The sequence below is a fragment of the Cheilinus undulatus genome, linkage group 6 (genome assembly GCF_018320785.1).
Source record: "Cheilinus undulatus linkage group 6, ASM1832078v1, whole genome shotgun sequence".
In the NCBI taxonomy this organism is placed as follows: Eukaryota; Metazoa; Chordata; class Actinopteri; order Labriformes; family Labridae; genus Cheilinus; species Cheilinus undulatus.
The window spans coordinates 43,581,222-43,596,076 of NC_054870.1; the positions used below are offsets into that span (position 1 = coordinate 43,581,222).

The window sequence follows — 14,855 nt, forward strand, 5'->3', positions numbered from 1 at the left end:
TTGATTTTTACTACAGAGGATTTGAGTCGGGATATTTACATCCAACACCAAAAGGTGGGGTCTATGGTGACAAAAATTTGCAACACATGCATCACATGCCTTCAGAGCAGCCAATAGAAAAAATCACTTGTAGTATTCTACCACCTGACCATTACACCAACAGGGACCGTAATGACATATTCAAAATCTGTGCTTTGATATAGAGTTGGTCCCCATTTTGCAGCTATAATAGCCTCCACTCTTCTTGGAAAGCTTTCCACAAGATTTCAGAGTATTTCTGTGGGAATTTGTGCCCATTCATTCAGTAGAGCATCTATGAGGTCAGGCACTGATGTTGGATGAGAAGGCCTGGCTCACTATCTCTTATCAAGGTGCTTGAGTGACACAGTCCAGTAACTGTGAGCTTCACACCACTCCATCTGACTCTTGGCATTAGACTCTGTGATGTGAGACGGGCATGCAGCTGACCAACCATGGAAACTCATTCCATCAAGCTCTGGCTGCACAGTTTTATGCTCTCATTAATCCCAGTGGAAGTTTGGAACTCTTCAGCTATGCAATCGAGAGAGCATTGTTAACTTGTAAGCACCATACACCTTAGCAGTTGTTGACCTCGCTCTGTGATTTTACGTAGTCTTTCACTTCATGGCTGAGTTGCTGTTGTTCCTAAACGCTTTCACTTTCTAATAATGTCACTTACAGTTGACTGTAGAATATCCAGGTGGGGAATCGCATGCACCATCTCTTTGCAAAGGTGTCATCCATCACAGTACAATGCTTGAAGTCTCTGAGCTCTTCAGAACAACCTATTTTTTATCAAATATGTTTGCAAATGGAGACTGCTTGCCTAGTTGATTTTATACACTTGTGGCACCACATCTGATTGAAATTCAATAATTAACAAGTCAAATAGTCAAATAGTTTTGTCCATATTGTGTATATTGCTATTATAATATGTAGAAATTAAATAAGTTGTGCTCATATCAAGATTTGGGCTTGAATTGATCAGCAACACTGCTAAATACACAAATACAAAGGTTTTGTGCTGAAATATGTGTGCTGAGAGTTTAGTTAAAAAAAAAACATTAAAAACATAATCCTTTCTCTTTGTATCTCTCTGCACTAATCTGCTCTTTACATTTTTCACTGAAGGTAAATTATGTGAAGACGATTATGTAATGCTTCATTGCCATGCATACTAGATTCTGATTGGCTTATTTTAAGATACCTGCACCTTTGACGTAGTTTCCTCATCACTGTCCTAAATTCATGCTTATAGCTGGAAGGCTTGTCTCAGCTGCAGGTTTTCCTTTCTGACAGAGTTCTTATTTCTTTTTCTGAAGGCTGACAAAGGCAGGGCTTTTTTTAAGACTTTGCATTTCTTCAAAAATTAAATAAGAGAAAGATAATTTAAACGAATGACAGTTAAATCTCTGGGAAGCTTGTATTGTGTAGCCTGTCTGTTTGTCTGCCGGAGCCTCTCCTCTCTGTGGGGTCTGACTCACCGTCATCTCGTGCGACAAACTTACGCAGGAGCAGCGTCACAAAGTTGGTTTTAAAATTGATGAGGCATGTTAATATTTTAAGACAAGGAGTCTGCATCCGTCCACTGACAGGATTTATGTTTAGCTGTAATTTATGCTTCAAGTCTCTGGGAAACTCACTTAGGCCCAGATCTTGATTTATGGGGATTTATGGTGGAAGGTGTGAGGCTTGGCGCATGAATCGACCCAACTGTCCTGCTCCTGCCGGTCTGGGAAGAGGAAGGATAGAAACCAGATGTGGAGACACTTTTTAGAGGCGCAGAAATAAAATACGATACAGGACTGTTGTGGATAAGTTACCTTTGTTTGACCTTTCTGGAAACTCCGACATTGATGCATAAAGAATTCAGCAGAAGATATTCCTGTGGTGTTTATAGCACTAAGGTGTTCTGTTTCTCTGCAGATGTTTTAATTCCTGCTCTGTGTGTCTCTGCAGATGTACCACAGGATCCGGCACTCTGAATGCATTTACAGAGTGACAATGGAGAAACTGTCTTATCACAGCATCTGCACATCAGAGGAATGGAAGACCCTGACCCAGCTCAACCTCCCTGCACCCATTTATAAAGAGATTGAAATGTGAGTCCTCATTTGGGTTCAGGTTCAGATGTAACGCAGGATATGGTTTCTTTATTTCACTGTGGTTGGTCTAAGTGACAATGATAGAGTCCAGACCACAGATTGTGTAAATATTGGACATGACTACTTTATAAAGAGGCTAGGTCACCATGTTCTAGAGCAGTGATTTCCAAAGTATGGGCCTTGGCCCCCCTGGTGGGCCCTGGAGGTGAGCCATAAGCAAGGCCGCCCATAAAGAGGGATAAAGGGGAGAGCTTTCTGGGGCCTAGCAAAATGGGGGGCCCATGGAGGTCAGGAAAAATCATGGTCTATTGTAAAGTTAATCTCATCAAAGAAACAAAAGAAGCATTTTATTTATTTATGCTGTAATAAAACAGGTTATAACCTTTTTTTAAGAACTGTATATCCCTTTTAATTACAACAGGCTTACCTATTTTTGGTAATGTTCACAATGTGAATAGGCACGTTGAATAAACCATTTCAAAAGTAATGTCAGACTTCACAGATGAGCCAATGGATAACCCTAACCCTAAATGTCAGGACGCAAGAGAAAAAGGTAGAAGTAACTGAAATAACTTTGGGGAACAGTGAATAAAAGGTTAAAAGTGGCAAAAACTGTCAGATAAAAAGAAGGAAATATTTGGTAAAAATGGCAAAAATTGGTTCAAAGAAAAACAAATGGGATAAGAGTGGCAAAAATGTGCAAAGAAAGGCCAAACAGATCAACAATGAGTAGTAGAATGGTAAAAAGCAGCTAAGAAGTGGCAAAAATGGGTTGAAAGAAACAATACTGAGAAAAGTGGGAAAATAGGTTAAGAGAGGCAAGAGAGGTCAACAACACGGCAAAAAATGGTGAGAAGTGGCTAAAAAATGGCAAAATGTGGGTTAAAGGTGTAAAAAATGGGCAGTGGGTTTAACAAAAGTTGCTAAAATAGGTTGAAAGTGGCAAAAATAAGCACCAAATGACAACAATTGATCAAATGTGGCAAAAACAGTCAGAAAAGGGTGGTGAAAAGTGATAACAGAGTGGAAATATTAGGTAAAAATGGTGAAAAAATTTGTTCAAAGAAACGCATTTCAAAAGTAATGTCAGACTTCACAGATGAGCCAATGGATAACCATAACCCTAAATGTCAGGATGCAAGAGAAAAAAGTAGAAGTAACTGAAATAACTTTGGGGAACAGTGAATAATTTTGAAATAGAAGAATGGTGAAAATTGGCAAATATAAAAGGTTAAAAGTGGCAAAAACTGTCAGATAAAAAGAAGGAAATATTTGGTAAAAATGGCAAAAATTGGTTCAAAGAAAAACAAATGGGATAAGAGTGGCAAAAATGTGCAAAGAAAGGCAAAAAAAGGCCAGCAATGGGTAGAACAATGGTTACAAGCAGCTAAAATGTGGCAAAAATGGGTTGAAAGAAACATTAATGAGAAAAGTGGAAAAATAAGTTGTCAGTGGCAAGAAAGGTCAATAATTGGACAAATAATGGCAAAAAGCAGCTAAAAAATGTCAAAATGTGGGTTAAAGGTGTCAAAAAGGGGCAAAATTGGCAAAAACAGGCAGCTAAAATAGCAAAAAGGGCATAAAGAGTCACTAAAATAGGTTGAAAGTGGCAAAATAAGCAACAAATGACAATTGATCAAATGATGCAAAGATGGTTACAATCAGTGGTTAAAAGGGGTTCAAAAGTGGCATGAATAAGTTATTTGAATACCACAATCAAATAAGAACTTGACAAACTTTTCAGCTCCAAACTGAGGTAAATGTTACCCAGGATGCTAGCAACAGTGATACTGATCCAAGACCCATGCATTGATGGAGTAAATGAATCTCAACTGAGGAGGGCCCATTCTCTGGGTTTTTCAGGGGTCCTGCCAGTTCAGTGGGCAGGCTTGGCGGCCAGAGTTTTATTTACAAAAAATGATAAACCATGAACTTGTTGATTTTTTTTTTTTATGAAATTTAATTTTTAAGTTATGCTTCCATGCTTTCCACTCATCATCTATCTGTCCAGACAGCTTTGCAAAAGTTCTCAAGAATGGTTCAGCAGATTTTCTTCTAATTTTGCACAAATGTTCACCCTGACTCGAGGATAGACTGATTGGATGTCGAATTTCAAACATAAAAGGTTAAGGTCAGGCGACCCATGTGCTTGTCAAAGGGGTATTTTTGTATTTTTGAAGTTGTGTTAAATAAGGTACTTTGCAATAGTAGTGGCATTATCCTCCAGTGGTTTCAGCATGCACTGTCCCTTAAAGAAGACTTGCTGGTCGTTCCGGCAGGGAAGCTAGGCTATACAGCATGATAGAGGGGTACACTGTCTCTGTGTAATTTCGCAAGTTTTAGGTAATAATAGGCCAAAAAATAGTTGCTTATTTATATGCTGTAATGAAAAATTTTGAGGCATTTTGTAAAGTTTCTGTGTTTGGTGCTAGTTTGTAATGCATGCCTCGGCTACATCCACATGCTCTTCTTCCTCTGTGAATTTGACCAGCTGTTTGGGTCTGTGTGCTTTGACATTAACATCAACAACATGCCATTATTCTGCAATTTTTTAAAAATCTTAGAGACTTAATTAAATCAAACAGGCGATATATTATTTGCATTTGTCCCTGTATGTACTCTAAATGCTAACTTGGGACTTTTCCCACCCTCCAGGTTCCACTTTGACATCAGTCCCTTTGAGGAGATCTGGCCTGCTGTCTTTATCTACATGGTTCATAACTCCTGTGGAAAGACCAGGTAGGAGTTACTGTGTCATGATGTTATTAACAGCATCTTCTCATTAAGGCTCTGTAATGATCAGTTTGTATTTCTAACCTAGCTTCGAGCTGGAGAAGTTGTGTCGGTTCACCATGTCTGTACGGAAGAACTACCGGCGTGTGCCCTACCACAACTGGAAGCACGCCGTGACGGTGGCACACTGTATGTACGCTATCTTGCAGAAAACCTCCGGGATGTTCACAGAGCTAGAGGTTTGCTCCTTTATTGGTTTATTGCTGCGAAATACTAAATCTTTTCTCTGTGATTTACAGATATTTATTTACTTCCTTCCTGTTCTGGTTTACAGAAGAAGGGTCTGTTGATAGCCTGCTTATGTCATGATCTGGACCATCGGGGGTACAGCAACACGTACCTGCAGAAGTTTGACCATCCACTGGCTGCTCTGTACTCCACCTCCACTATGGAGCAACACCACTTCTCTCAGACTGTCTCCATCCTACAGGTAGAGCTCCACTATGAAAAACTGCATGTGCAACAATTTAAATGAGTGAAGCAGCTTTTAATTCCCAGGGCTTTCCACATTAACTTGATCCCATATTGTTGTATTCACTTGTTGAAATCACATGAATCATGTGCTTCTTTGCCCCTTTGGTTATAGTAAAGCTATCGAGCTGAGCAGCAGCTGGATGCTAATATCCACAGTGTTTTCCTGCTTTCATGCTGATAGAAAATAAGCATACCACTGCTTTTTAAAGGAATCATTTCAATTAAAAAAAATCACAGACAGCTCATAGGACAAGTCTGAAATATTCTAGCTCTTGTGTCATCAAACATTTCACCTTCCCATGCATGGAAAGTTTTTGTTTCTACTTTTTTCTCAGTCTGAACAGGAAGTAAAAGTACTCTGATCTTAAGACATTACATATTTTCAAAGAAAAAGCATGCTAAAGAAAATTTTGCCATGAGAATCTCTTAGCTTAACCTCCAATTTTCTCATACACCAGCTGCACCGTAGGGGAGCGACCTCACACACGTAAGGGGGATCTGGAGCGCTGTGCAACACCATGCAGCCCTGAGTCGCTTAGGGCTGGAAATCACAAGTTCACAAGAGAATTATGAGTTCAAGTGGGAATGGCATATAAACATTTCCACATACACCGGATGTGGTGCAGCCTTTTAAGCTGTCTCTTACACCTAAATGTCTTTGCACATATTATTCATTATTTTTGAATATGACTTTTCAAATCTGTACTCTGACTGAAAAAAGTTACGCACTCCCACCTTGCACACTGAATCTGGTACTTTTATTTTCTGTGCATTGTGATAGTTCACACTATGAGGCAAAACCGTTTCATGCTGCTAAGAAAAGAGGATTCTGTGTCTCTTTCACTTACTGAAAAAACTTGAACATCATGGAAAAGTTCTTTTTTCTTGGGATTTAAGTGAAGGAGTGAATCTTCGGAAACTCTAGATTTATTTATACAAAGTGAAATATGTCAAGACTTTTTAGTTTAGTAGTTGAAGTTTACAGCTCACAAAAAAATAAGAATCCACTATTTCACAATATTATAATATCACAAAACATCAGTCCAAAAAGGGTTTTTAATATAGAAATGTTTACCTCCTGGGGAATTATGTTCATGTATGCACGCAGTAGTGGTTTGGAGCTCCTTCTGCACAATTTACTGCATCTTTGCAATGTGGCATGGAGCCAATCGGTCCATGGCACTGCTGGGGTGTTATGAAGCCCAGGTTGCTCTGATAGCAGCCTTCAGCTCGTCTGTACTGTTGAGTCTTGTCTCTCATCTTCCTCTTGACATTTCCCAAAGATTCTCTAGGGGGTTCAGGTCAGATCAGTTGGTTTGACAGTCAAACACAGTAATACCAAGGTCAGGAAACCAGTTTCAAGTAGTTGTGGCTTCACCGTGGGCAGGTGCCAAGTCCTGCTGGAAAAGAAAATCAGTATCTTGATAAAGCCTTTAGCAGATGGAGGAATGAAGTGCTCTAAAATCTCCAAGTAGATGGCTGATGGCATTGACTCTGGTTTAGATAAAGCACAGTGGTGCTTTATCACAGTCTTCCTCCAGGCTCTGGCTCCGTGATTTCCTGAAATGCTCAATTTACTTTCATCTGAAAACCGGACCTAAACACTGAATTCGCAGTCTTCAAAAACAGAGTGCATTCATTGTTCATATGTGTGGAAAGATTTTATACGATTTGGTTGTGAGCGCCCCCAGAATCTGCGTAGAGGGCGAGTCTGAGAAGAACTTTGAGACTACATCTTGTTGTAGTCTAGCTGAGCTGAACGCCTCATAAGCGGAGCTTTTGCTTTTTTATTGATCTCTTTGTTTCTCATAGCTGGAAGGGCACAATATTTTCTCCAACTTGAATTCCAGCGAGTACGAGCAGGTGTTGGAGATCATCAGGAAGGCCATCATTGCCACCGACCTCGCCCTCTACTTCAACAACCACCAGCAGCTGACGGAGCTGCTGACCTCACAGGCACTCGACTTCAACAACCACTCACACAGGTCAGGTCATGACTCGAGGTTGTAGCAGGAACACAGCAGGTCTCTGAGTGTATTACAGAGAAACCTGGAGCACATAAATAGCCCATTGAGTTTCTCCGCATAGCTAAAACTAGGCTCTTCTCTCCTCCAGGGACCGTGTGATTGGTCTGATGATGACAGCATGTGACCTGTGTTCTGTTACCAAGAAATGGCAAATCACACGACTCACAGCCAATGACATCTATGCTGAGTTCTGGGCTGAGGTACAGTCTGATACTGCAGCAGTTTTAACATTTTAGTGTCACGATTTAGCCTCCAGTGTCACAGACAGACCTCTTTTTGTATTTTGAAATGCTGCTACATCTAACTGTCCAACCTTTTTCATGGAGCAAAATAGTGTTTACTACTGGTCTGAATCGTTGCCACTGTGTGCAAGAATAAAAAGGACATTTCTCCTCTGGTCTGTTCCTCCACAGGGAGATGAGATGAAGAAGATTGGGATGCAGCCGATCCCTATGATGGACAGAGATAAGAAGGACGAGGTTCCCCAAGGCCAAGTAGGAGCAGCACTTTAATCCTTCATACTCTCTATATCTGACAAACACATAAACACAGTCACAATGTAGAAAATTACTGTTTTCTAATGATGAAGGAAAACAGCAAATGGTCATTTAAAAACTTAGCGAAGAAAATAAGTAGCTCTAGAGAGCATGAGGATTGGGGTTAATTATTAACATTTATTTAAAAGTGCAATATGTGGAATTTTTGTGCTGAATTGCCTTTTTTAATTGAGAAAGGGTGGCTTTCATGTAGGTTTTCTGAGTTCTTACATTACCTCCAATATTTACAGCAGTTGTCAAACCAGAGAAATTCTTATTTTTTACAGTTATATCAGCAGATGTCTTTTTATGGTATCTGTTGTACCGGAGCCAACACAACAGACTTGAAAACGTGGACATTACACTGCTGCATAATGCAAGGGGAACTACTACTGGAAGCTACTGTTCTGTTGCTGTATCACATTCATGTTTTGTGCTGCTTACTTCTTCTGGACAAAGATTATTCTCTGCCGTTTGCTGTGAGTTTATTTGCCAAGGCTACACCTCTCATAATACAGAACCTCCCCTCCTTTAGTAATGCTACAGCCCCACCAGACATTTCTGGGTCAGGCAAGCTGTTCAGTCACCTGGCATACTCCTCGTTTTGGATTGAGGACTCCAGGGCTACATATAGCCTTTTGGTTGAGGCGTGCCCCATGTGCAGCCCAGGTCTGTGGTCCTCCAGGCATAAAATTGCCCAAAAATCTACCTATATAAAGAAATGGCTCTCCATATGTGGGGGTGCAGATTGGCCAAGTGATTAGGTCACACCCCATGTACATGAGCAGCCAAGGTGAAATTCTGGCCTGTGGCTTCTTTCCCACATATCTCTCCCCCACTCTTTCATCCCGTTTTCCAACCAAAATGACTAAATGTTTTGGATTCATGGATGAATTTCTGGTAATGGGGAGAAAAGCTGGTAAAAGTGCCATGCCATGTTCACATTCAGTGTTTCCCATCAATAACCTAGACCATGCTGCTTTGCTGTAGTCTAATCTTTAACACCATAGTCTTATTTGCCCCACCAACATTGCAGCAGGCACGATGTACACTGCTCAGCTCTCCAACCACAGAGGTGAACTGCTTCTGGACGCTGCTGTTCTGTTTTAGAATCTCGTTGATGTTTTGCGCTGCTTACTTGTGATGGATTGTGATTTCTCATCGTTCCTGAGTGTTGGACATAAATTCATCCTATAGTTTTTTTTAACATTAATGAACATAAACCATCACAGAGAATTGTTTCCAACACCTTTTTTCATGTTTATCTGTTTTCCTTCTTGTTTGAAGGTGGGCTTCTACAATGCTGTTGCAATTCCATGTTACACAACGCTAGCTGAGCTTTTCCCTCCGTCCAGTCCTCTTCTGAAAGCCTGCAAGTGAGTACACAACACTGGTTTTATAGCAAAAGGGAAAGTTTCCTACTCTAAGATGTGATTTTTGGGCAACATCATAATAAAAGAAAACATGTCTGATTGAATAGCTTTATGATTCTTTTTTTGTGTTATAGTAATGCAACTTCAGTACCTAGAATTAACTCACAAGTGCGGTTACCATTTGAACATATCCAGATTAGAAAATGTCTGACTGGGCAGAACTCAGCTGCAAGCATATTTTTAATCAAAAGCTGTCATCCACCAGACCCCCAGACACTTAAATATAGAAAATTTCAAAACACACAAGTGCAATTGAAACTTTTGCAATAAATGTACTTTCATTTGTTCTCAAAATTCAGTATTTTTAATAGTATGTATAGTCTCATATTTTTCCTAAAGCAATAGGATGATGTGTTGACAATATTTTCACATTTACTTCCAGATGAGGACAAAATTATTAGCCCCCCCTTTGAAAATGTCATTTTTTATATTATTATATTTCTTAAGGACTGTTCAACAAAGCAAGGACTCTTTAACACAGCTTTTCCAGACATCCTAGATTCATTTTGGATGCTCACATTATTTTACTTTGTACACAGAAACAAAATTATTAAAAAAATATATATATATCAGTGTGTAAATTATTAACCCCCTGAAGCTAGTAGACAGTTTTCAGCCCATTCTCCTTTGGTGAATCTTTTAAGCTCCTCCAGATTTAATGGTCTTCTGGCATGGACTTAGGTCTTCAGTTCACCCCACAGATTTTCAAACGGATTCAAGTCAGGGATTGGTGCAGGCCAGTCAATAACATTCACGTCTTCTGGAGGTAGTTCTTCACCAGGAGAGACAAATGTTTTAGGTCGTTGTCGTGTTGGAAGACAGCAAAAAGTGACAGCATCCCCACAGCATAATACTCCTACCACCACGTTTCACTGTGGGGAAAGTGTTCTTCAGGTTATACACCTCTTCCTTCCTTCTCCCAAGATAAGCAATGTCTCTGTTGCTGAAGAGCTCTGGTTTGGTCTGATCTGACCAAAGGACACACTTCCAGTATGCAGAATCTTTTTTCCAGGATGTCCTGAGCATATTCCAGTGTGCCTTGAAGGTGTCTCCTCTGTAGACGTTTTGGTCTGCAGCCTCACAGTCCATTCCTGTGCAGAACTCTAGCGATTGTCTTCTTTGAGACTGACTTGCTAAAGTCAGGCGGTTAACCCAGACCAGTCCAGTGTTGGTATGCTTTACACCACTTCATCATGCTTGGCATTGGACTTGGTAATGTGAGGCTTGCATGCAGCTGCTCGACCATGGAACCCCATTCAATGACACTCCAGCTGCACAATTTTGTGCTTATTAATGCAGGGGAAGTTCAGAACTCTGCAGCTATTGGATCAGCAGAGCGTTGGCTACTTTAATGCACCATGCTTCTTAGCAGTCATTGACCCTGCTTTGTCACTTTACGTGGTCTTCCGCTTTGTGGCTGAATTGCTGATGTTCCTAAACGCTTCGACAAATCACACACAGCTCAATTGACAAACCTGATCCTTCTTAAATCAAACGTTTCCCTTTTTACCATTCCCTTTGGGGTTTTTTTTCCATTTACTTGTCAAGTAGAAAGTTGAAGTGTTTAAGCTGTTGTTGCTACCAGAAAACGTTATTTTTTTATTTTTTTTTCTAAATAAAATGTTTTTATTTTTTTGTTTGTTTGTTTGTTTTTTAGTCTGGACATTGAGTGCCCTTAGCTTTACACAGTATAAATTACAAAGTTAAAGTGACATAGAGTGTCTCTTACCTTTGCTGTCAACCTGACCGGGATACTTACACAGAGAAAGCAACAAAACATGAAGTATTGAAAAATTAAATACTGTCATACTAATCAAAAATCACTGGACATTAGCGAGTCATTTTGTACATGCTCTCCGGCACCTTTGTTAATTTATGACAGCATTAAGCAGTGTATTTGACGGAAAAGCACTTTGAAGCTGTCTCCTTTCTCTAAGTCTTGGTTTCAAAGAAATAAAAAACAAGATCATTAATTACATATCTTTGACTTAATTTGATATTTTTGAATTGCTTCACATTATCAATACTGATTAAAAAGAAAGTATTACAAATGTAACTTATTGCCATTAACCATCAGAATTCAGTGATTCATCAATATTTCAAATCTATTTGTGTGGCAGACCTGATTTCTAAAACACATTTTCTATGTAATATAAGTATATTATTGTGTTTTTAGCACCAACTCTTCATTTTGTCCCATATGTTTACATTTATCCTTTTCAATGGAGACTGACCTCCCAGCTGAAGAATTTCACATGATTGCACTTGTATGATAGAGTGACAATAAAAACATCTTTAATACTAAATATCACCAGTGAGCTGAGGTCTTTTATCCATACTAAATGCATCGCTAAAACCTAAAGAGGACAGTGTGTTTGCTCTCAGGGCTCCATAGCTCTGGAAAGATCTCCCTGAGGAGATCAGGTCAGCTGAGTCAGTTATCTCTTTTAAATCCCCTCTGAAAACATACTCTCATTCAGCCTTATCTGATGTTACATAACATTTCACGTTTTGATTCTTTTAAATATATCTTATGTCTTAAAAAAAAACTTTTTTCACACTGCATTGGTATTTATTTTCTCTAAAACCTGTGCATTTTAAGCATCTCTGTTTTATTTTATCTCTCTTTTTAAGCACTTTTCTTTAAGAATCTCAAACAAAGGCATCATTATTGTTGTAACTGTAAGCTTTTGCTGTTGTTGCATCAGTGTCTGTAGGAGTGCATGCCACATTCACTGCGAGTGTGAGAATGTATTTATATGCATCATTTCTGGTTGTTGAATGGGATCATATTGCACACTTGCTGCCCTTCTGTGGCACATTGTGACCTTGATCTGTGAGGAATGCAAACAAAGTGAGCGGTGTAATATTTAAGCCCCTGCTGTACGTCAGCACCAGGCTCTGGGTGGGCAGCAGGCCCAGACCCCGCGGAGCCCGGCTGCTTGTTGTGGGATCTGCCACAGACGTGTAAACTACATCAGGACGGCTAATTGAACAGAATGGCAGCGAAGGGCAGCACTTTGAGCGCTCTTACGTCAGGTTTGATTATAGCACGGGCGGGGTGCCTTGATGACAACAGGAAGTGATGAGATGCTATAACAGATGACTAATAAATTACACCGCTGCTGTCTGACTGTGGTGACATCTCTGAGAGATTTTATCTTTAACAAATTAAAGTGTGAAAATGTTTTTGATACATTCTAGTTTGGTTCAGCTTCTGCTTTACTGATTCTTCCAGTTCTTCACACTGTTATGTTTCTGATCATGTAGGTGTTTGGATTTTTCTGGTTAGTCATTGTTTCTACAGTTGCATAATTTCATGTATCATATTTTGAAGTTCTGACTCTTTGTGTTGATATTATGCCCACACTTTTTGCAGCAGTTGATGCACACCCTGGTGGCTGCTGTGTTGTGTACCAATCAGAACCTGCAGAAGTGCAACCAAACTTGACTGAAACTTTAAAAAATTGATAACAGTAGTGGTCCAATAACAGCCTAATCCATTTTAAAAGTTCCTTTTTGAACTAATAAGAAGAATGAAAATGCAATTTTCATATACAGTGAAAGTTAAATTTGAAGAAGTCATATATATATATATATATATATATATATTGTCCTTTTATTTTGAAAGTTTACAGTGTCTTTTAATATGTATTGGTTTGTATTCAAACAATAATAATATTTCTAAATGCTGTACCTTTATGACAGGGGATTGGGTCACTTATTTACAGTAACTCAAAAAAGCTACAAATTTTTATTAGAACTTCTGATTTTCTTAATTTGTGTGATAGCAGATGAATGGATGCTGCTACAGTGGCATAATTTCACCTGTAATTCTTGATAACCAAACAGCCATAGTTCCAACAAGGCTATCAAAGCAAATTATTTTGGCAGGTAAAGCATTATCATGTTTTGTGCTTGACGGCACCCTTGGGCTGTCCACAACCACCAGCTGTCTGCATAATAGCCAACTAGTCACTTAATTACAGCCAGATACTTTTTCCAGTTGTTGGCTTAATCAGATAGTTAGGTTGAAAGTTGTGACTCATTTCCTGTGAAGTTTCCTATTAACTACAATGATGTACAGCTTCAGTACAGTAATTATAGATTAAATCATTTCTTTCCAATCATAGGCAAAGCTAGTGGGTGGCTTACAGTAATAAATCCCTGACTGTTTCGCCTTTCTAAAAAATATAGTTCTGCTGAGTGTTAAGATAGATAAGTGCACAAAGAAGTGTATAATAAGCAAATGGACCTGCTAAGCATTACATGTTTTTTTTTTCTTGTAGCCAAACTGGAAAAAAATAAATAAATTTCAAGAGCTCATACACATATTTCAGCATGAAAATGCTTTTTATAGTGATCTAAACCAGTCAATAAATCAGTCTTTATTTGTGTATCACCAGTTCATATTCAAAGTTATCTCAAGATGCCTTACAGAGAGGGATGGTCTGGACCATACTCTCTGTCATGGTGTATTATAACAGACCAGTGTTAATCAGAGTATTTTATATAAGTTGAAATGGCAATAACACCTTGTTTTGTTTTGTTTTGTTTTGTTTTGTTTTGTTTTTTTATTCAGCTACCTTATGGCATCAGGTTTTTTAAGCATAAAATTCTCTAAGAAAGCCTGATTAACATACTACAGTAGGAAATACAAGCTGCATTTTCTTGTCTTCTTTGTCATGTCTTTGTCTTATTTTCAGCACAAAACATACATAGCTGTGTTTTTAAATTAACAGGTTAGAAATTGAAGGTGCGATCGAGTCTTAAAATGTTAAAAGAGGGTGTTGAAAAAGGTCTTTAAAAGAATTACGTTTAATCAGGTTTCTGTTTCTGTTTATTTCTGGAAGGGGGAGAAGTTAAAAGTTATTAACCTTTAACGTGTTGCATTGTGATTTCAGGATGATAAGAACACTTTGAGAACATTTAGCCAGGATCATTTTTAGAAAAGTTTCAGTTCCAATTACATTTTTTTTAATGTCAAACAGCTTATTTTTTTCCAAAAGGCAGTTTGTTGGCATTTTAAATTAATTTTGCATTTTTAAATGCATATAACTGATGAGCAAAAAAAACCTTTGGGGAAGCATGCCCCTAGACACACTTAAGTTTGTGTTAAGGCCTGGATATTAAATGCTCGCAGCATAAGTAACATTGGCTGTTATGTACGGTCTGTGACAAAGATCTCATTTTATTGTTAAAAGCAGTAAACACAATCCTCTCTTGACATGTCCTTCACGTCAAACCACTTATTTTTAAAATCAGCTCATGAAACCCAAAATTAGATCTCGGAAAAATCTAAGCTTTGTGTATGAAGTAGCTGATTTTTATTTTTAATTAGTAATCTCAATGTTTTACTTTTAAATAAATCATTGCTTGAAAATTTGCCAGATGGATGCACAAAATTTCCCTTGGGGAGGACCCCCACATTCTCTGTTCTTACTTGTCTGACTTTGCTGAATGGAC

The 14,855-nt window shown here is 38.8% G+C and overlaps 1 protein-coding gene across 7 annotated transcripts in view; it reads left to right on the forward strand.

The window, feature by feature from the left end:
- Positions 1-14,855, forward strand: part of pde10a (phosphodiesterase 10A) — a 148,595-nt gene that overhangs the window by 128,049 nt on the left and 5,691 nt on the right. For 5 of the 7 annotated variants that reach the window (XM_041789576.1, XM_041789577.1, XM_041789581.1 and 2 more), the window contains 8 exons: positions 1,981-2,123; positions 4,782-4,865; positions 4,948-5,098; positions 5,194-5,349; positions 7,206-7,378; positions 7,509-7,620; positions 7,834-7,914; positions 9,244-9,332. In XM_041789576.1, the coding sequence (XP_041645510.1) occupies positions 1,981-2,123; positions 4,782-4,865; positions 4,948-5,098; positions 5,194-5,349; positions 7,206-7,378; positions 7,509-7,620; positions 7,834-7,914; positions 9,244-9,332 (989 nt within the window). Of the gene's footprint in view, positions 1-1,980; positions 2,124-4,781; positions 4,866-4,947; positions 5,099-5,193; positions 5,350-7,205; positions 7,379-7,508; positions 7,621-7,833; positions 7,915-9,243; positions 9,333-14,855 lie in introns of those variants that run through there. The other 2 variants (XM_041789578.1, XR_005992019.1) reach the window with 2 other exon arrangements.